This window comes from Panthera pardus, unplaced genomic scaffold (assembly GCF_024362965.1).
Source record: "Panthera pardus isolate Hobbes unplaced genomic scaffold, ASM2436296v1 HiC_scaffold_24, whole genome shotgun sequence".
Taxonomy (NCBI): Eukaryota; Metazoa; Chordata; class Mammalia; order Carnivora; family Felidae; genus Panthera; species Panthera pardus.
Window position 1 is genome coordinate 40,722,996 of NW_026526810.1, and position 22,026 is coordinate 40,745,021.

At 33.7% G+C, this 22,026-nt stretch overlaps 1 protein-coding gene across 2 annotated transcripts in view; it reads left to right on the forward strand.

The window, feature by feature from the left end:
- MNS1 (meiosis specific nuclear structural 1) overlaps positions 1-22,026 on the forward strand; it is a 48,226-nt gene that overhangs the window by 16,217 nt on the left and 9,983 nt on the right. For both annotated transcript variants that reach the window (XM_019442020.2, XM_053889036.1), the window contains exons 3-7: positions 3,273-3,400; positions 11,496-11,598; positions 14,250-14,479; positions 15,065-15,281; positions 15,384-15,491. In XM_019442020.2, coding sequence (XP_019297565.2) covers positions 3,273-3,400; positions 11,496-11,598; positions 14,250-14,479; positions 15,065-15,281; positions 15,384-15,491 — 786 coding nt within the window. The remainder of the gene's footprint in view (positions 1-3,272; positions 3,401-11,495; positions 11,599-14,249; positions 14,480-15,064; positions 15,282-15,383; positions 15,492-22,026) is intronic.

Below are 22,026 nucleotides of genomic sequence, written 5' to 3' on the forward strand. Positions count from 1 at the left end.
TGTTTCTCAAAACCACAGAATGTACAACACCAAGAGTTAACCCTAATATAAACTGTGGACTTTGGGTGATTGTGTCATTGCAGATTAACTGATTGTAACAAACGTACCACGCTGGTGGGGTGTTGATAGTGAGGTGGGGCGGTGCATATGTGTGGGCTTTGGGTATATGGGAACTCTCTTATTTCTGCTCAGTTTTGTTGTGAACACAAAGCTGCTTCAAAAAAAAATATCCACTTAAAAAAAAGTTCTGAAACTAGATAATGATGTTTGTTGCACAACACTGTGAATATACTAAAAAAACACTGAACAGGGGCGCCTGGGTGGCTCAGTCAGTTGAGCGACTGACTTTGGCTCAGGTCATGATCTCGCGGTCCGTGAGTTCGAGCCCCGCGTTGGGCTCTGTGCTGACAGCTCAGAGCCTGGAGCCTGTTTCGGATTCTGTGTCTCCCTCTCTCTGACCCTCCCCCGTTCATGCTCTGTCTCTCTCTGTCTCAAAAATAAATGAACGTTAAAAAAAATTTTTTTAAAACACTGAATTGGGAATTGTGAAAGGTGAATTTTATAATATGTGAATTAAAGCGCAATTGTAAAATAAGGAACGTGTTTCAAGAACATTATATAAATGGGCCCAAACAGTATATTGGGATTGGATTTTTTCACTCAGCTTAATTGCCTGAAATTCATCCAAGTTGTTGCTAGTGTCACTATTCCGTTCCCTTTTGTTGTCGAGCAGTCCTCCATGGTAGGATGTACCACAGTTTATCTCACTATTCACCTGGTAGCATTTGTCTGTTTATTTCCATTATTGGCTATTTTGAATAAATCTGTAAACATTTGGATACAGGTTTTTATTTATTTTTATTTTTTTATTATTTTTTAATATATAATTTATTGTCAAACTTGTTTCATACAACACCCAGTGTTCATCCCAACAGGTGCCCTCCTCAATGCCCATCTGTCACTTTCCCCTCTTCCCCACCCCCATCAACGCTCAGTTTGTTGTCAGTATTTAAGAGTCTCCTATGGTTTGGCTCCCTCCCTCTCTAACTTTTTTTTTTCCTTCCCCTCCCCCCTGGTCTTCTGTTAAGTTTCTCAGGATCCACATATGAGCGAAAATATATGGCATCTGTCTTTCTGTGCCTGACTTATTTCCCATAGCATAATACTCTCCAGTTCCATCCACGTTGCTACAAATGGCCAGATTTCATTCTTTCTCATGGCCAAGTAGTATTCCATTGTATATATAAACCACATCTTCTTTATCCATTTGTCAGTTGATGGACATTTAGGCCCTTTCCATAATTTGGCTATTGTTGAAAGTGCTGCTATAAACATTGGGGTACAAGTGCCCCTATGCATCAGCGCTCCTGTATCCCTTGGGTAAATTCCTAGCAGTGCTATTGCTGGGTCATAGGGTAGGTCTATTCTTAATTTTTTGAGGAACTTCCATACTGTTTTCCAGAGCGGCTGTACCAGTTTGCTTCCCACCAACAGTGCAAGAGGGTCCCTGTTTCTCCACATCCTCTCCAGCATCTGTAGTCTCCTGATTTGTTCATTTTAGCCACTCTGACTGGCACGAGGTGGTATCTCAGTGTGGTTTTGATTTGTATTTCCCTGATGAGGAGTGACGTCGAGCATCTTTTCATGTGCCTGTTGGCCATCTGGATGTCTTCTTTAGAGAAGTGTCTATTCATGTCTTCTGCCCACTATTTCACTGGATTATTTGTTTTTCAGATGTAGAGTTTGGTGAGTTCTTTATAGATTTTGGATACTAGCCCTTATTACCCAGTATGTCATTTGCAAATATCTTTTCCCATTATTTTGGTTGCCTTTTAGTTTTGTTGATTGTTTCCTTTGCAGTGCAGAAACTTTTTATCTTGATGAGGTCCCAATAGTTTATTTTTGCTTTTAATTTCTTTACCTTTGTAGATGTGTCAAGCAAGAAATTGCTGCAGCTGAAGTCACAGAGGTTTTTCCCTGCTTTCTCCTCTAGGGTTTTGATGGCTTCCTGTCTCACGTTTAGGTCCTTCATCCATTTTGAATTTATTTTTGTGAATGGTGAAAGAAAGTGGTCTAGTTTCATTCTTCTGCATGTTGCTGTCCAGTTCTCCTAGCACCATTCGTTAAAGAGACTTTTTTCCATTGGATATTCTTTCCTGCTTTGTCAAAGATTAGTTAGCCATACATTTGTGGGTCCAATTCTGGATATAGGTTTTTAAATAAACATAAGTTTTCATTTCTCTGGGATAAATGCTTGAGTGAAGTTACTGAGTTATATGGTAATTGTATGTTAGCTTTATAACAAACTACCAAACTGTTTTCCAGAGTTGCTCTATCATTTTACATTCCCACCCAGCAAACAATTTCTCACCAACATTTGGTTTTCCATTATTTTTCATTTTAGCCATTGTAATAGGTTTGTAGTGATCTGTCGTTGTAATTTTAATCAGCATTTCCTGAATGCTAATGATAGTGAACATCTTTTCATGTGCTTATTCCTTCCAAATACAGAATTTAGTTAAGCCTGTAGATTCTTCTACCATTTTACCTGTGATACAAAAGAGAAACAAGTTAAATGGTATCCTGGAGAAGCAATCAGTCAAATTCAGAATGTAGGACATTCTATGGGCTACATGTACTAATTTCTACAACAAATAAATGGCTTGAGGGGAAAAATGTGTGTATGGGATGACTATTACAGAACTTATAACTAGATGCCACATGTGGACCTTGTTTGGATTTTGATTTGAAAAAGCAAACTAAAAGCATCTTTGAGACAATTGGGAAAACCTGAAAATGGACTACACCTTACTAAGGAATAACTGTTATTTAGACATGTTAATGGTATGGTTGTTATATGAGATGAAATTCTTATCAGATAGAGATCAATACTGAATTACTTATATGGTAATGACATATCTAGGATATGTTTTAAATAGTCTAGCAAAAAAGAACAAAGAAAAAAATGAAATTGGAGTAGAAGAACAAAGAAAAAAGGTTGACAAAATATTGGTAGTTATTGAAAATGAGTAATGCTACTTGAGGGTGTATTTTAATATTCTTACTACTTAAGATATCTGACATTTTCTATGGTAAAATGTTTGGGAAAGTGTTGATTGAAATAGCGTTTTGTATTTTAAAATAAAACACAAATGGTTGTTGCTCCGAAGGCACTTGAAGTTTTCTGTTACAAAACAGAGTCTTCCTTGAGGAAAAAATATATCTGATTCTGAAGGACAAATAATTGAAGTTTCTGTTTTAAAAAAATTCAGGCAGAAGAAAACAAAAGATTGAGGGAACTTCAGATTGAACAAGAAGAAAAATTGGCTATGGAATTGGCCAAACTAAAACATGAAAGTCTAAAGGATGAGAAGATGAGGCAACAAGTAAGAGAAAACAGGTATCTTGGCCTTTATAAATTTCAGTTATTTTGTTTTTGCCTTTAAACTATTTATGTTATGCTTGGCACCTGAAAGTGAAATTTCTTTCTTTGTATCATTGCACTTAGTTAATATTTTGTCTGGAAATGCTTATTGCTTTAAGTCCTGTATATATTCATTTGAGAAAAGAAGTTGTATTCAAAGTAGTGTTTAAGGTGAAAATAAATATCACTTTCTTATCTTTCCTCTAAATGTAATTTTTTAAATGACCTAAAAAATAGACTCATGAATCCTACTCTTAAGTGAAACCTTACATAATTGAATTTTCTACCCCAGTATTACTGGAAAGTGGCTGGTCAACTATGGGTCAACACCTCTAGTGATTGCCATAGAACTTCTTTTTTCATTCAGCTGTAACTCTGAATATCTTTCCCCCATATTGTTTCAAAATTAATTTCCTTGTAACTTTCATGAATTTATCTCATTTCTGCTATCTAATAAAAAACAAACAAATTTAGTGCTTATTTAGGATATCCTTTCATATTTATGAATCCCATAAATGTTTTACTCTATAAGTTAAACATCCTTCATTCCTTCATTTGTTTCACATATAGTATAATTTCAAGCTTCACCATCCTGGTTCTCTTCTGTAGATATAATTTACATGATTATTGGTCCTTAACAAAATATTACCCCCATAATTATGTGTAATGCTCCAGGGTATTGCTTAATACCCGTACTAGAGGGACTGTTAACCACATTGTTCTAAAATATGTTTCTTAATGTTGCCTAAGACAGAATTACTTATTAGGAGCAGCCATGTCACGCTGTTGGTTAAAACTCAGGGCTAACTAAATACCCATCCTATACTTACATAGTTGAATATAATAGAAATTTATTTACTTTGATAATTGTTACATTTTTTCTTAACTGAGCCAAACTTCCTGTAGGACTATGACCCATGGGTGACCTTCAGGGATTCTAAACTTCATTAATTTATATTTATATGTTTGACAGATGTACCCATGTGTGTTTTTCTGGGTCTATAACTTTTATCAAATTCTTTTACTAATTCTTAAAGATTTAAAATTGCCACTAATGTCTTCGTATTGTTCTAGTCGCAAACTGTCTTTTTGGACATTAATTCTCTAATCATATGAGCTATCCCTTGTGGTTTTATGTTATCTGAAGATGAAACAAATATTTCATCATATTTTTGTCTAATTCACTGATCTAAAAATGAAATGGAGGAACTTTCTACTTCTAGCAATTTTTAGACAAAGTGATTCCAATAATTGCTCCCTCTGAGAACAGGTTATCTGGAGAAAGTATAAAAGTCAGATCTGGGAAAGAAGAAAACCAGAATGGTAAGCTTGGCATTTGAAGCTGCATTTCTTTTGGAAGCTTTGCTGATTCCAAAAGTATGGCTGAGAGTTAAGAACTGAAGCAGAGCTTAGCCAATAAGCATATGGCAAGGTGTTCAACATTTTAATAAACTTTATGTTTAAGATTTTTGCACCTTTGTGTATGTTTTACTTCACTAATACAGAATTCAATTTGATTTTATTAGAAAGAAACAGATGAAGAGAGTCATGTGCAAGCAGGCCAGTGGAAAATATCCAGAATGAAGCACAGAGAGACAAAAAGATAGAAAAATACAAAAGAAAGCTTGAAAGAGATAAGGGCTTTCTATCTCTTTGAAGAGATATTGGCCAAGAATGTCCAAAAATGATAAAAGACATAAAGCCACAGGTTAAAACACAACAAATGTTGAAAACTATACCTGTACTTATCCTAGTCAAACTTTTGAAATCCAACAATAAATAAAACTATGAAAATCACAAAAGCAGCCCCTCAAAAGACTATTACGTTCAGAGGAGCAACAATCAGAAGTACAACTCGATTTTGAAAGTAACAGTGAAAACGAGAAGTCCATGTATTGAAAGGGCTGAAAGAAAATAATGGCCCATCTAGAATACTATATTTTTGAAAATTTTCTTCAAATTTAAGGCAGAAGTCATTCAGCTGAGTGCTTTTTCAAATAGCGTATGTTACTTCTTAGCAGTGTCAAAACTGCTAAGAGTTTTTAATTTTGTGCATAAGCCGTGATGGAATTGTGACTGACGTGCAGAAAGGGACCAGTTTTCTGATCAGTGTTTTCATCTGCAAATTGGCAGTTCTCAAATCAAGGAAATGTTTGCAGTGATACTCAAAATACATCCTAAGTGATTAAAAACCATGTATAGTAAGATTAGCCTCTTTAAATCTAAAAGAAATGAATTTTTAAAACCCAAGGTAAATTTTTAAAGCTCATTGACATTTATTTTGAAAATAATTGACTTTGAAAGTCATGAGATTCTTTGTTATTTGATCTTTGAACACATGATTTTTTAATCCAAGAAAATATTTAAAAGACAGTTTAATTTTATCACTGCTTTTACCTTGAGATGGGACAATCACTTCCTATTTTTATTTTTTTATTTTTTTAGTCACTTCCTATTTTTAGAAGTCTTTTTTAAAATTATACCACAGATCAATAATTATGTGTGATTAATAATTTCAGTTAGTTATTTAAAATTATTATGCTTAATTATATAATTAATTATACAATTTATAATTACATAATTAGCAGCTATACATGTACTATATAGTTAATATATAGTTTTATAAAAGCAAAAACAAGTATCTCATATATAATTGATAGTTAAGTTTAGCAAACACTGGCTCAAAGAGGAGACAGAGATAGGCTTCCTTTATTAAACACATAGCCACTTTGTTCCTGATGGCAGTACAGTTCGAACAGTCAAAGGTTCATAGCAACCAAGTGAATGCTGAATCAAGAAAAAGGCAACTTATAAATGGCAGCAAAGCTTTGTAGTTTTTTCATTTGTCCTTGCTCCATCCCCTCCCAGCTCTAAGGCAGTCTTGAAAGTAGTAGCCTATATTGTGAGTATCTGTCCCTCATTCTGGAGAGAGGAGAGCAGATCAGATCTTATTAGAAAATTATTATGTATGTATGTTTGAACCTACCTGGTAGCTACCTGTAGGATTGACACAAGATGCTCATCTCTGTTACACATAACTCCTAACCAACTCAGACTAGAAAAGCAAATTACATCTCTGATAAGATTTTAATATCCTTGGGGTGCCTGGGTGGCTCAGTCAGTTAAGTGTCTGACTTCTGCTCAGGTCATGATCTCACAGCTGCATCAGGCTCTGTGCTGATAGCTCTGTGCTGATAGCTCGGAGTCTGGAGCCTGCTTCAGATTCTGTGTCTCCCTCTCTGTTTCTGCCCCTCCCTGTCCATTCTCTCTCTCTCTCTCTCTCTCTCTCTCTCTCAAAATAAACATTAAAAAACTTAAAAAAAAAGAATTTAATATCCAGAATATATAAATGATTCCTACAATTCAACAGTTTGGACATAGGCAAAGTACTTAAGAGATTTCTCCAAAGAAGACAGACAAGGGGCAATAAGCGCATGAAAAAAAAACACTCAACATCATTAAGTCATTAGGGAAATTGATAGGATAGCTTTAATAAAAAAATGGAAAGTAAATGCTGGTGAAGATGTGGATAAATTGGAACCCTTGGACATTGCTGGTAGGAACATAAAATGGTGCAAGCACTGTGGAAAATAGTTTGACAATTCTCAAAAAGTTAAATATAGAACTGCCGTATGATCTATCTAGGTAGATACCCACAAGGATTGAAAATTGAGGCTTAATCAGATATTTGTACATTAATGTTTAATGCAGCATTATTCACAATAGCAAAAGGTAGGAACAACCCCGTTGTCCATCAACAACTTTGGTATGTATATACAGTGGAATATCATTCAGTTATGAAAAGGAATGAAGTTCTGATACATGCTACAATATGGCTGAACCTTGAAAGCAATATGTTAAGTGCAGTAAGCCAGACACAACAGGATAAATTACTGTGTAAATCCACTTATGTGAAATAACTAGAACAGGTAAATTTATAGAGACAAAAAGTAGTAAGAGATTACCAGAGGCTAGGAAAAGAGAGGAATGGGAAGTTACTGCTTAAATGAGTACAGCATTTCTATTTAGAATGATGAAAAAGTTTTAGAAATAGTGATGATCGTTGTAGAACATTGTGAATGCAACTAACACCACTGAATTGTACACTTAAAATAGTTAAAAATGGCAAATTTTTCTTTTTTGTATTGTACCACAATAAAAAAATTATAATATGAAAACCCTCAAACTTATGGGGTTTAGCTAAAGCTGTTGCTCAAGAGTAATTTATAATCTGAAATGACTATTAGAAATGAAGGCTCAATCTGGATATTAGAGAATGTACACCAAATTTCCATCTGGAATGATTATAAAAAGAATGTAGGAAGAGAATAATAAGAGCAGAAACAAATGAATTAGAATGTAAACATAAAGTAGAATGAAATCCAGAATTGTGCCTTTAAAAAGGCTAATAAAATTGATTACCTCTGGTTAGAATGGTATAGTGTAAAAGAGAATGAATGCATAAATAACCAATTTTAGGAATGGATGATAAGATATCACTGTAGATCATACAAATGTTTACTAGATCATAGCAAGATATTGTGAATAATTTGATACAAATAAATTTGAAAATTAGATAAATTCTTAAATAGAACTATTTACCAAACTGGCATATGTAGAAACAGAAACATAAATGTTTCTATAACTTTTGAAGATATTACACCTATAATTAACCTTTTTAACAAAGAAACCTACATAGCTAGGTGGTTGGTGAATTTTACCAAACATTCAAATAATAACCCCGATCTCACATAGTTTTGCAGAGTGGGAAAAGAAGAAACACTTTCCAATTGATTGTAATCAGATCAGTACCTGAGTAGGGTAAGAACATTATAGACTAATTTTTCTCTTGAATTTAGCTACTGTAATCTGAAATTAGTTAATGTCAAATCCAACAGTGTGTGAGAAAGATAAAAATCTGACTAAATTTAACTTATTCTAAGAATACAAACTTGTTTTAACATTAGAAAATCAGTAAGTGTAATTCATCCGATGAACAGAATATAATAGAAAAACTGTATGAGCAGAAAAAAACCAATTGGTAGAAATCAACATCACTCTAAGATTAAAAGAGGATTAGCAAATTAGGAATAAAAGGAGTTTACAGTAACATCATACTTAATGGCAAACATTAAACACTTTACTTATATTAAGAAGACAGGAATGCTTGCTATAACAGCTTCTCTTAATAATTGTATTGGGCACACTAGCCAGTGCAATAAGGCAAGAAAAGTAAATGAAAGTTGTTAGGATTGTCAGTAAAGAAATAGAACTTTCATTATTACCAGATGATATGATTGTGTATGTAGAGAATCCAAAAGAATCTATGTATAAATTATAAAAATAAGTTCAGCAGTGTTGTTGGATGTGAAGTCAATATACAACATTAATTGTATTTCTGTAAATTAGCAACAATTAATGAAAGTTTTAAAATAATTTGTACAAGAGCATAGAAAAGTAAGTAACTAATGAAAGAGGTGTAAAACCTCAACACTGAAGAAAAACTATTATCAATAGAGTTTTTAAAAACCTAAATAATTGGAAGGATGTGCCATGTTTATAAAATTGAAGACTCAGTATTGTAAACATGTCAAACTGATATATAAATTCAGTATAATCCTAATCAGAATCTCAGCCAGTATTGTTTATTATGACATTTGACAAGCTTATTCTAAAATGTATATGGAAATGCAAAGTACCTAGAATGGCTAAGACAATCTTTAAGAAGACCAAAATTGGAGACTTATTCTTTAGGATATGAATACTTATTATAAAGCTATAATAATTAAGATATTGTGGTTTTAGCACAGAATAAACAAATGGATCGATGAAATAGGATGGAGCAGATCTTTTCAACCAGAAAATTTAAACCCTAATGGCCTATGGCATTTGTAATGAATTAACTTACTTCCTGTGGATCTAAAACAATGCCTGCTATGTACCGTCTATGAGAGAATTAAAATATAGACTCCATTTTCTGTGAGGCTTAGTTCTCTTATGGAACCCCAGTTGAGGAATGATGGGATGGGATATTCAAAAATGGATCCATGCATATATGCACACTTAAACTTTATGACACTGCAGATCCCTGGCACTACAATGGTAGTGCAGAACATTCAGAAATGGACATCTTTATAAAATGGTACTGCATCAATTAAATAGCCATATATACAAAAACGAACTTGATTTTTTACCTCACTCTACACACAGAATTCAATTCTTGAATGATTATAGTCTAAAAGTCAATGGTGAAACAAAATTTTGAGAGACTAACAAAAGAAAATAACTTTATGTCTGTGCAGTAGGCAACATTTCTTAAAACATGACACAAAAGTCATTGACAATGAAGAAACAGATGGGTGAATTAGAAAACTTCTCTTCATCTAAAGAAACAGCTATAAGAGTAAGTACAGACTGGAATAAGATATTTGCAATGATTGTAACTAACAAGAGACTTATATTAAGAACATACAAAGAACTCTTCTGTAACAAGAAGTAGACAATTTAGTCTAAAAGTGGGCAAAAAATTCTTGAACAAAAACTTCACAGAAGATGAATGACTTCACAGAAATGATTCAAACATATGAAAAGGTCTGAGTTTCATTTTATTAGGGAAACAAATTAAAACCACAGTGATATTTTACCCACAAGAGTGGTTAAAATGAAAAAGAATGACACGACTAAAAAGTGTTGCTGGGATGTGTAGCAGTGGGGGTACTGAAGCACTATGAGTGTAAATCTCTCTACAGAGCATGGAAAGCTGGCATTTTCTATGAAATTTGAATACAGCCTACCCTGTGACTCAGAAATCTCATTCCTAGGTATATATCCAATAGAAATCTGTGCATTTGTCCTTCAAATGAAAGTCATTTATTTGCATGTTAGTTGTTTGGAATTTGATGCACTTTGTTTTGGAGAGGTAATATTATAAATTGGGATTGGGTATGTACATTGGCTTACTAATATTAGTACCTAGCTCTAATCCAACAAAAACTCTTGTAAATATGTCAGCTCCTTAGAGTAAAATATGTGGACTAACCTAGAAACTTAATCCTCATTTATATTATTACTTTTATGAAAGAAGGCAATCTTGTGTCCCATACATTTACAACTACAGCAGTGAGGGCAAGAAGGACACATCACAATACCAAGAATAGCTCTCTTCCCTACCCATGATTGTCTCTTTGGAGGTGTAGGGTACTTCTAAATTGTTTATAATTAGGTGAGTGCTTCTGTTCTAGTAAGAATTAAGATGTGCTTAAAAAATTTTTTTTTAATTTAACTTAATTTTTTGAAACAGCATGCACGAGTCAAGGAAGGGGAAAGGGAGAGGGTGACAGAGAATCTTAGGCAGGCTCCATGATCCACGCGGGGGCTCCCACGACCTTGGGATCATGATCTGAGCTGAAATTAAGAATCAGATGCTCAACTTATAGAGCCACCCCAGTGCCCCAAGATGTGCTTCTAAGTGACATCTAAGTACCCTTCTGACTCAGAATTCTCATATTCAGAAATATGACTGGCACATTAAAATGAAAAGTTGTGTATGGCATATTATTTTCCACTATAGTTAGGGAAGGGATAGATTGAAAAGCAGTTCAGAGGTTTTCTGAGGGTGATCCTCATTTTTAACAGGTAAGTAAACAAGCCCAGAGAAGTGAAGCAAACTTGCCCATGGTCATTCCTCTCCATCATTAATCATCAAAAAATAGTCATGGCTTTCAGAGTGTTTACAACCCCTCCACTATAGTTCTTGTAGCTCAATAGTGTCAGTAGCTGGACAGAAATTTTAACCAATATTGATAAAGCATCTTCTCTGAGTCAGGCACTGGCAAAAAGATTTTTAGTGATGATTATTGGAAATAAAACAGTTGTTTTGTCTGGAAAATTAATTATAATGCCTCATTTTCATTCTGATTTTTCTTTAGATGAAGAGAGAAAAGAGTATTAACTTTCAAGATATTTAATATAAATATACATTTAGAAAAAATTATTTTAAATTTCAGGTACAGATTTTTAAGATGAAAATGTGGTCCTCAATTTTAAATTTCTGTCTTTTTTTTTTAAACAGTATTGAGCTCAGAGAATTGGAGAAGAAATTAAAAGCAGCTTACATGAATAAAGAAAGGGCAGCTCAGATTGCAGAGAAGGATGCCATTAAACATGAGCAAATGGTAATCATGTTTCTGGTCATTATGTTTTCTATATTTTTAGCTTCATTTAGAAAACCAACAATAGACCAATTTTTTGAAAATTGCTACATACTATGAAGAATTTACACTGCTAGATTTCTTAAATACTTTTATGCTTTTCAGATCCTTAAGGTATAGAAACCCAGAAATTATTCAATAGTGAGCCTTGTTTAATTTAATATTAGAGCCTTTCAGAGACACAAAGAATGTGGTTGCTGTTTAGAATGAATAGCTATACTCAGTAAGTCTGAGCATTCTTTGTGGTCTCTGACTGATAATTCTTTGACAAACCAATACAGTACAAGTTGTTAGTGTGATCAATTCATTTTAGAATGTTACTAGATTTTGCATTTGTTAAATGTTTTAAAAAGTGAACTATTTTATAATTTTAAGCAGGAAACTTTCCTGTTTTGTAAGTAGCTATCTCTATCTTTTTTCCTCTGTTTATTCCCTTTTCTAACTCCTGACATACTGCCAGATTCAGGGCAAGAGTTACTCTTGGGCAAAGGAGTTTTAGACACACTCACTAGTGGTGCTACAGTAAATGTAAAATAGGGTTTATTGAGTTAATTCTGAAAAGCAGCGTGCACACCATCACGTGAGCCCTCATGGTCCCCTGGAAAGGCTAGACATCGATGAAAAGGTCTGATTGCAATAGTACACAATCTTAGAAGTTCTTTTCTCTCGTTTCTCTATTAATACATAGAGCATTTTGGTTGTAGAGTTTCCTCTCTCTTGGATCCCTTTCAAGGATTATAAGCTATTAAAAAGAAGAGGTAGAGGTAAATGTTGTGGCTTTTAAAGTTATATTTTAGGTTAAAAAGAAAAAAAAAGTTGCAGAAAAATCAAGTTGGAGAGAAATACACATCACAGACCGTCTTTATTTTTTAAAAACTGTATATTAACATATGTGTATATATTTCAACACATATATGTTGATGCACACATACAATTAGAGGAATAATATCAAAATACTTAACCAGCACAATGCAACATAGGCATCTCATAAGAATAGATGCTGGCCACAGTGATGTGCATGCATGTGTGTTAGTACAGGAAAAGTCTGAAGGGTTGCACAGCATGCTGTTAACTGGGATTGCCTTTGGCGTGGCAGGTGGTAGGAGAGCATGAGGAGACCTCATTTCCTAAGCCATGTAGTTCTTTTCTACCCTTTCAAAAATAAAGTGGAACTGGGGCAACTGGGTGGCTCAGTTGGTTAAGCTGAGCCAGGAGTTGGTCCAACTCTTGATTTTGGCTTAGGTCATGATCTCATGCTTCGTGAGATCAACCCCACATCCTTGTGAGATTTTCTCTCTCCCTCTCTGCTCCTCCCCTCATGTTCTCTCTTTCTTTCTCTCTCAAAATAAATAAAATTAAAAACAAAAATAAAGTAGAACATGAACAGTGTACTCTTTGACCAGTAGTTTGCAGTTTTATTCTGATCATTGAAGTTTTTCCAGGTAGTTGTACATTTAAGTCTGACTCCTGAAAGAATTGCCACTATTTTCTAAATAAAATGAGTCCACAAAAATTAAAGTCAAATAGTCCTACAACTTGACTAGGTGTCAAGATACCTAGGTGCCAATATGGGCTCTGTCTGTCTGAGCTTTAGTGTTCTTAAATCTGTGAAATGAGAACATTGTATGTCTATAAGTGTGTGGCAGTGTGTACATAAATGTTTTTGTCATTTCACATTTTTTTAAAGAACCCAATACAACACGTGCTAAGAAAGTAGAAGAGAAAGAATTTTGGTCAAGTCATATTAATAGTGTATATGTTAAAAACCTCAATTAGATTAGGAATGGCATTCACATTCACATTTTAATCTTTTCTTGTCTATTTGATGCTATTTGGTATGTGATCATAATGGTCAAGGGTAATAAAAATTGCCTCAATATATTTAATTTACAACTTATTTTGTTAAGTGATTTCAAAATGCTCAAAACAAATAAGAGGTTTAACCTAGTTAAGAAGTAAGATTGTCTCTAACTCAGAGGGAATGGTCTTGAATGAGTGAATTAAAAGCTACAGAAAACAGGCACAATGATATATGTGACTCTTTTAAGTTAAAGTGATTATAAAGGGCATTTAATAAATGAAAAATGAGAGACTTCAAAGGCTGGTGGCAAGAAAGAAAGTTTAAGCTGAGAGAAACTTCAGAGTTGCTTAGAGCTGGTTAATAGGAGACTTGTCTGAAAAAGAGTACAATCCTTACTGTAAAGGGCAGCTGATACATAATGGAGCTAAAAATTGCCTACATGACTTTTAAATAAAAGGAAAAGATTACTACTGCTTTTTTTAAAAACAGTTATTAATAAAGTGCTTCTAATTTTTTCAAATTTTTGCTGTTTTTCAAATGCGGAGTTTTTCTAATTTTCTCACACGTGGAGTTATTAGTTACACTTATCTCGTATTTCCTTGAGATCTACTTGAAGGAATGGGAAAGCATCTTTAGGGTTTGACTCATCATTCAAACCCTTCAAGTAACAGTGACTTACCTTTGCATTTACCTGGACAGATGAAAATATTTTATGCAGTACACTTTATAATATTCAATTTCACCTGTTTTGAAATATTCTATCATACTGCACTCACATTTGAAAGTAGAAAGATGAATTTTGTTTTCATAACAGAAACGTGATGCTGAAATAGCCAAAATCATGATGGAAGAACACGAGAGAGCAATAAAGGAAGAGAATGCTGCAGAGAACAAACGGAATAAAGTAAAAGCACAGTATTATCTTGACTTGGAGAAACAACTTGAGGAACAAGAAAGGAAAAAGCAGGAAGCTTATGAGCAGTTACTGAAAGAGAAACTCATGATTGATGAAATTGTTAGGAAAATCTATGAAGAAGATCAATTGTAAGTTTATCCCAGTTTCTTTACATGCCTAAAAATTGAGATGAGATTTATGTCAGGCTTGTTGTGAAGAGGAGAAGCACCTGAACAGTGCTGAATACATACTAAGTTCTCAGGAATTATTACGATCACATAAACGGAGTCCAACTCCTGTTTATCTTTGTGAGCATGATAATTATCTGGTAACAAATGCTTATTAAGTAACAGAATGATTAAACCTTTGTTTTTCTTAAATGTGCCCATATCGTGTCAGAGGACTTGTCTTCTGATCATTTCTTTGCTAGACAACTGAAGTGTAGTGTACTGCTAGGCTTATGTAAACAGGTTGGTGCCTTTCTGAAGTGAGAGGCATAAAACTTCATTAATAGGTTAGAGGAAAGGTATAAGTAGTATTTTACTTGGAAAATTCATACCTGCCATTATATTTAGCAGTACATAGTGGACACTCAAAATGTTTGTGGTATGAATGAATGAACTATAAATAGAAAGGCTGTTTTTTCCCACATTATCAACTGAAGGAAATGACACATTTTTATATTTATATTATTTCTTGTACTATAAAACTGTACTCAACTATTGCTTTTTTAGGGAAAGACAACAAAAGTTAGAAAAAATGAATGTAACTCGAAGGTACATAGAAGAGTTTCAGAAAGAGCAGGCTCTCTGGAGAAAAAAGAAACGTGAGGAGATGGAAGAAGAAAACAGAAAAATCATAGAGTTTGCCAACATGCAGCAACAAAGAGAAGAAGATCGAATGGCAAAAGTTCAAGAAAATGAGGAAAAAAGGCTGCAGCTTCAGAATATGGTATTAAAATAGCCACTTCTTTAACATTGGAGAAATTCAGAAATACTTGATATAGAATTTGTTTCTTATTAATGTTTGTGTGTTTCTTTAAAAATTTAATAGCTGACTCAGAAATTGGAAGAAATGCTGCGGCAACGTGAAGATTTGGAACAAGTGAGACAAGAATTATACCAGGAAGAACAAGCTGAAATACATAAGATGAAACTAAAAGTAAGTTTTGGAAATGGAAAGAATGATTAACATAGAGAAGAATATCATCTTGAGATGAAGCAGTAGAAAAATAGTAGATTTAAACCCAGCCATATTGATAATTACATTATGTGTAAATAGCATAATCACTGCAATTAAAAGAGAAATTTTCAGGCTGGATAAAAAAGTCATACCTAGGTAACAGTTCACAAACTGCATAGAAAGTATGATTCAACTGTGTTATCTATAAGACACACAATTTAAATATGAAGACATATAGTTTAAAAACAAAAGGATGGAGAGAGATATACTAAACACTAATCAAAAGCAAGTGGTGTTGGAAATCATGGTAAATTCATCTAGAGGATATAATAGTCCTAAAGGGTGGATGAACCTAAATAAAGCTTTAAAATGCATGAAGTAAAACTGAAAGGAGAAAGAGACAAATCCATAATTATAGTTGAAGATTTCAGTATCCCTTCTCATTAATATATAGAATAAGTAGTCAGAAAACCACAGGATATATGTTCAACAACATCAAAAACCTTGACCACAAGTCAAGATGATTGGCCAGTTTTCTAATTGTGTTGTTAATTTATCGTAGAGTTTTGAGAGTTCTTTATGTATTATAGATATTAGTCATTTGTCAGGTATGTGGGTTTCATATATTTTCTCTTGGTCTATAGCTTGTCTTTTTATCTTTTTAACAGGGTCTTCTTCCAAGCAAATGTTTTCAGTTTCTCTGAGGTCCAATTTGCTAATTTTATTTTTTTTAGATCATACTTTGGTATCAATTCTAGGAAGTCTTTGCTTAGATCCTGAAGAATTTCTCCTTTTTTTCCTAAAACTTTTTGCCTTTTCCATTTAAGTCTGTGATCTATTTTCAGTTAATATTTTGTGTGGGATGTGAAACTTAGGTCAAAGTTTTTTGCTTTTAGATATTTAGTTGCTCTACATCATTTGTTGAAAAGATTTTCTATCCTACATTGAATTGCTTTTGCAACTTTATTAAAACACAGTTAAGTATATTTGTGTGGATCTGTTCCTGGGATCTCTATTTTGTTCTGTTGATCTATGTATCTGTCCCTCCACCAATACCAGACAGTTTTGGTTATTGTAGCTATGTAATGCTTCAAATTTGCTTTAGCCTTTTCATACATATTTTTAAAAATTTTTTTTAATGTTTATTTATTTTTGAGACAGAGAGAGACAGAGCATGAACGGGGGAGGGTCAGAGAGAAAGGGAGACACAGAATCTGAAACAGGCTCCAGGCTCTGAGCTGTCAGCACAGAGCCTGACGTGGGGCTTGAACTCAGACCGCGAGATCATGACCTGAGCCGAAGTCGGACACTTAACTGACTGAGCCACCCAGGCACCCCAGCCTTTCCATACATATTTTTGAATAATCTTGTCTCTAAGTACAAGTAAGTCTTCTAGGATTTTGAGAGGAATTGCATTAAATCTAAGTATCAATTTGGGGAGAACTGACGTGTTCACTGTTGAGTCTACCAGTCCATGAACATAGTATGATTCTCCATTTATTTAGATCATCTTTGTATTTTTTCTTGTGTTTCATAGTTTTCATCGTACAAATCCTGTATGTGCTTTGTTTTTATATTTAAGTATTTCTTTTTTTTGAATAATTGTAAATGGAATTTTAGTTTTAATTTCAGTGTCCACGGACTCATTACTAGTGAATTCACTTTTTTTATATTTATCTTGTATCTCACAACTTTGTACTGTAGGAGTTTTCTTTTTTTTTTTTTTTTTTTTTTTACCTACCCAGTTATGTTTTCTGAGAATAGGGACAGTTTTAATTCTTTTTTTATCTGTATCCTTTTTATTTCCTTTTCTTGCCTTACTGTTCTGGCTAAAACTTCTAGCATTGTCTACCACTGTGATGAGTAACAGTGATGAGATAGATATCGGCTTTCTTTGTTGTCTATCTTCAGGGAAAGCATTTTGTTAATTGTAGTTCTGTAGATAGATGCTCTTTATTAAGTTGAGGAAGTTCTCTTCTAACCCTATTTTCTGAAGATTTTTATCATGAAGAGATATGAAGTTTGTCAAATGCTTTTTTATATCTATAGATATAGATATCTATATCTATCTATATAGGTATCTATTTATATCTATAGATAACGTTGTGTGTTTTTTCTTTACTTTGGCGGGTTACATTTATTTTTTTTTTGAATATTGAACCAGTCTGATTACTGGAATAAATCCCACTTTGCATTGGTGTATAAGTCTTTTAATATATGGCTGGATTCTATTTTCTAATATTATGCTAAGGATGTTTTCATCCATATTATGAGGAATATTGCTTTTTAGTTTTCTGTTTTCATATTGGTATCAGGGTATTCTGATCTTCATAAAATAAATGCAGAAGTGTTCCCTCTTATGTTTTCTGGAAGATTGTGTAAAATTGGTTTTAATGCTTTGTTAAAATGTTTGGTAGTCTTTTCCAATGAAACCATCTGGCCCTGGAGTTTTATTTTTGAGAGGTTTAAATTATTAATTCAGTGTCCTTAATAGTTATAGATTAATTCAAATGATCTTATTTCATATTTGGTTACTATTAGTGACTTGTGTTTGAGAAAGTGATCCCTTTTGTCTAAGTTGTCAAACGTGTATGTAGAATTATTCATACTGTTCCCTTATTATCCTTTTGATGTCTGCAGGGTCTCCAATGCTATCCCATGTTTCATTCCTGATATTGGTAATTTGTTTCTTTGTTTTTTTGGTCACTCTTGCCTCAGGTTTTTCAAGTTTACTGACTTCTTGAAGTATAATTGACATATAAACTTGTAAGATATTTAAAGCATTATGGTGATTTGATATATGTTTATTTTGGGGAATGATTCTCCCATCTAGTTAATACATCTATCACCTCACATAATTATTTTTTTAATTTCTTTTTGAAGAGAGCACTTAAGTTGGACTTTTAGCAAACTTCACTTATATAATACAGTGTTATTCACTTTAATCACCACATTTTACATTAGATCCTCAGGCCCTATGGCTGAACTTTGTACCCATTATCAACCTCTTCCTATTTCCCCTACCCTCCAGTTTATTATTTTCTGTCTCATTATATACAAAGATTAACTCAAAATAAGTGTGACAAACAAAAAGGCTGAAACTACAAAATTTCTAGAAGAAAACAGAGGAGAAAGTCTTCACCCTTGAGAAGGGTGAAGATTTTTTTGGTACAGTAAAAAAGGTATGATCCATAAAGGAAAAAGTTGCAAATTGGGTTTCATCAAAACTAACACTGTTAGGAAATTGTAAATGCAAGCCACAATCTGGGAAATAGTATTCTGTACGTGTATCTTACAAAAACCTTTTATTAAGAATATAAAAAGAACACTTATAACTCAATAATAGAATAATAAAGAACTATTTTTTTAATGAGCAACAAGTTTGAACAAAGACTTCATACAACAAATACATGAATAGCCAAGTATACAATAGATTGTTGGTTATTAGCATTATTTTTAATATTTTTCTCCTAAAACAAAACATCATTTTAGATAAACTGGAAAGAGTTACCATGTATTGATATCAAAACCCTTTTGGGTGTATATTCTTAATGATTACTGCATGTAAGAATGGAAAATATAGGGGCACCTGGGTGGCTCAGTTGGTTAAGTGTCCGACTTGGGCTCAGGTCATGATCTTGTGGTTCGTAGGTTCAAGCTCCACGTTGGGCTCTGTGCTGACAGCTTAGAGCCTAGAGCCTACTTCGGATTCTGTGTCTCCCTCTCTCTCTGCCCCTCCCCCATTCATTCTCTCTCTCTCTCTCTCTCTTTCAAAAATAATACATTAAAAATTTTTTTAAATGTAAAATATGTACATTTCTTTTTAAAAACAACTTAATGTAATCCATTTATATATACCTAATATCAAATTACCCAAAAAAGTTAAGAATAAAATGATGGATGAAGGTGTAACAGGTATATATGGACCAAGGGGAAGCAAATAGGCAAGGTTAGCATCAGATAGATAGAACATCAAATGAATCCCAGATATCACAGATGAAAGGTACAGTTGACAATGAGGGTATTACAGGATAAACATTTAATCTTCTATGTAACATTGCATTGAAGTACATAACTTGAAAATTTTTTTTAATGTTTTATTTATTTTTGAGAGACAGAGAGACAGAGTGCAAGCAGGGGAAGGGCAGAGAAAGAGGGAGACGCAGAATCTGAAGAAGGCTCCGGTCTCTGAGCTGACAGCACAGAGCCCGACGTGGGGCTCAAACTCACAAACCGTGAGATCATGACCTGAGCCAAAAGTCTATGCTTAACTGACTGAGCCACCCAGGCGCCCCTGAGCGCCCCTGAGCGCCCCTGAAGTACATAACTTTAAAAGCTATTAAACTTCCAAAGAAAATTTACCAGAATAATACAAGGGGAAATGGTATTTATCATCACTAGAAATTAGTTACAAATATTTTCATCTTCTATCTGAAAATCTAAAAATATTATTTTCAGTTATTACTGGTTGAAGAGGAAATTTGTAGGTAATTTAGAGGATGAGATTAGTACACATCAAAATCTTATCAGATTTATAAAACTGATCTCTGAGGCAATTAATCTTTTAAAAATTTTTTTTTATATTTTATTTTTTTAATGTACCTCCAAATTAGTTCGCATTTGTGCAACAATGATTTCAGGAGTAGATTTCTTAATTCCCCTTACCCAATTAGCCCATCCTCACTCCCACAACCCCTCTAGTAACCCTCTGTTTTCCATATTTAAGAGTCTCTTATGTTTTGTCCCCCTGTTTTTATATTATTTTTGCTTCCCTTCCCTTATGTTCATCTGTTTTGTATCTTAAAGTTGGGGCAATTAATTTTTAACAAGAAATACTAGAAAAAATTATCCAGGCAGCCAACTCAGTAACTTAGAAAAACAATACAAATTCAAGTATGGGGCAAGAATATGGAAGGGAATCATAAAGATACAAGTGGAAATTTACCAAAATCAGGAAAACATATTAGAATTAATTAATCCAATTATTTAGTATTGGGTGGTAAAGCTTTTACTCCAGAAAAACATACTAAAAAGGAAAGCAAAAACAAAACTAGAAAGACTAAAAGGTCTGTAAAGAAAAAAGATTAGAAAATAATGAACGGTCATTCAATTGTATACTTATAAAATGGGAAAATCTTAATGGTACTATTTTCTGCATTAAAAATATAGTGATTTCAAAAAAATGTAGAAAAAGCCAAAATAAGATTACTAAGGATATATCCCATGTGAAAAGCTTGCTGTGCCCTGCCTCATACCCTCTTAGCCTCACCTCTAATTTCAGTGACAGCTGTGGAGAACACTTGTGAGGGTTTACACTGACTGTGCTTGACAGTGTCCTAATGTGTGGTGCTGTTGGTGGGGGCAGGGAGTGAACACCCTCTGAGGCATCCCTCAGCCAACAGTGGACAGGAATTAAGGGATAAATGCTTCTTCCTGTCAGCCTTGAGGACAGACCTGAAAGGTGCTTCATGCATTCCTCACAAGATTCTGGCAGGATTAAGCCACACTTGCCCACATAGTAACCAGTTCAGTGATGCACCCACGTGTTGGCTTTTCTCCCTTCCCTATTTCTCTCTGCTTTTCCCTCACTGCTGCTTCCTGAGATCTCTCTCTCTCTCTCATAAAATATGTATACGCAAATATTTGTGTAAGATTATGCTTTCAGAGGAGAACCCAGACCAAGATACCTCTAAAAGTTTCCAGGCTCAAAGTAGTTTTTTCAGCAAATTATTTCAAACCTGCAGTGAAGAGCTATTTCTCAAACCACATTATGGGCTTTAGAATGTAGAAAAGTTTGGAAAATTATGCAGTTCATATTACATTAATATATATTCCTGATCCAGGCATATCAAAGAGTATAGGGACATTTTTCTAGTTGAAAAAAAAATACAGTGAATGGTGTTTTGTTTTGTTTTGTTTTGCTAACATTTCCCTGATTTTTAGCCAGATGTCTTTACCGTTGATTGGATTAAACTAAAATTTGTATGGGAGATGGATGCCAGGAAATGTCAACAGTTGATTTGGTTCTATGTGTATTTTTTGTGTGCAAGGTATTAGGATAAACTCTGGAGGAATTCAAAGCTGAGATAATATCTGCCTTCAGTGAGCCTTCTGACTTCTATATAGAATACATAGAGATGAACACAAACTATAATATCATAAAAACACTGTGCCCAGCATCCCAAAGAAAAATAATATATAAGATAAATAAAATAATAAGAAATAATATGCCTTCTAGGAATTTATTTTTAGTGAGGAGATAATGCATGTATCTGAAGTAAAATTAATGATGGGAAAAATAGATGGTATCAGAGGCCCAAAAGAGAGAGATGTATGAATTACAGTGACTTTCTGGAGGAGGTAGGTTTTGAACAGATTAGATAGAAGTAAGTGAAGAAAAAGAAGTGGAACATCCAAGATAATTAACAAATAGGTGGAACAAACAGCTAATATTCCAGATTGGGTGGCTTAAAATCCACTCCTATACTTTTTTGTCTTACTTTGTTATAAAAGC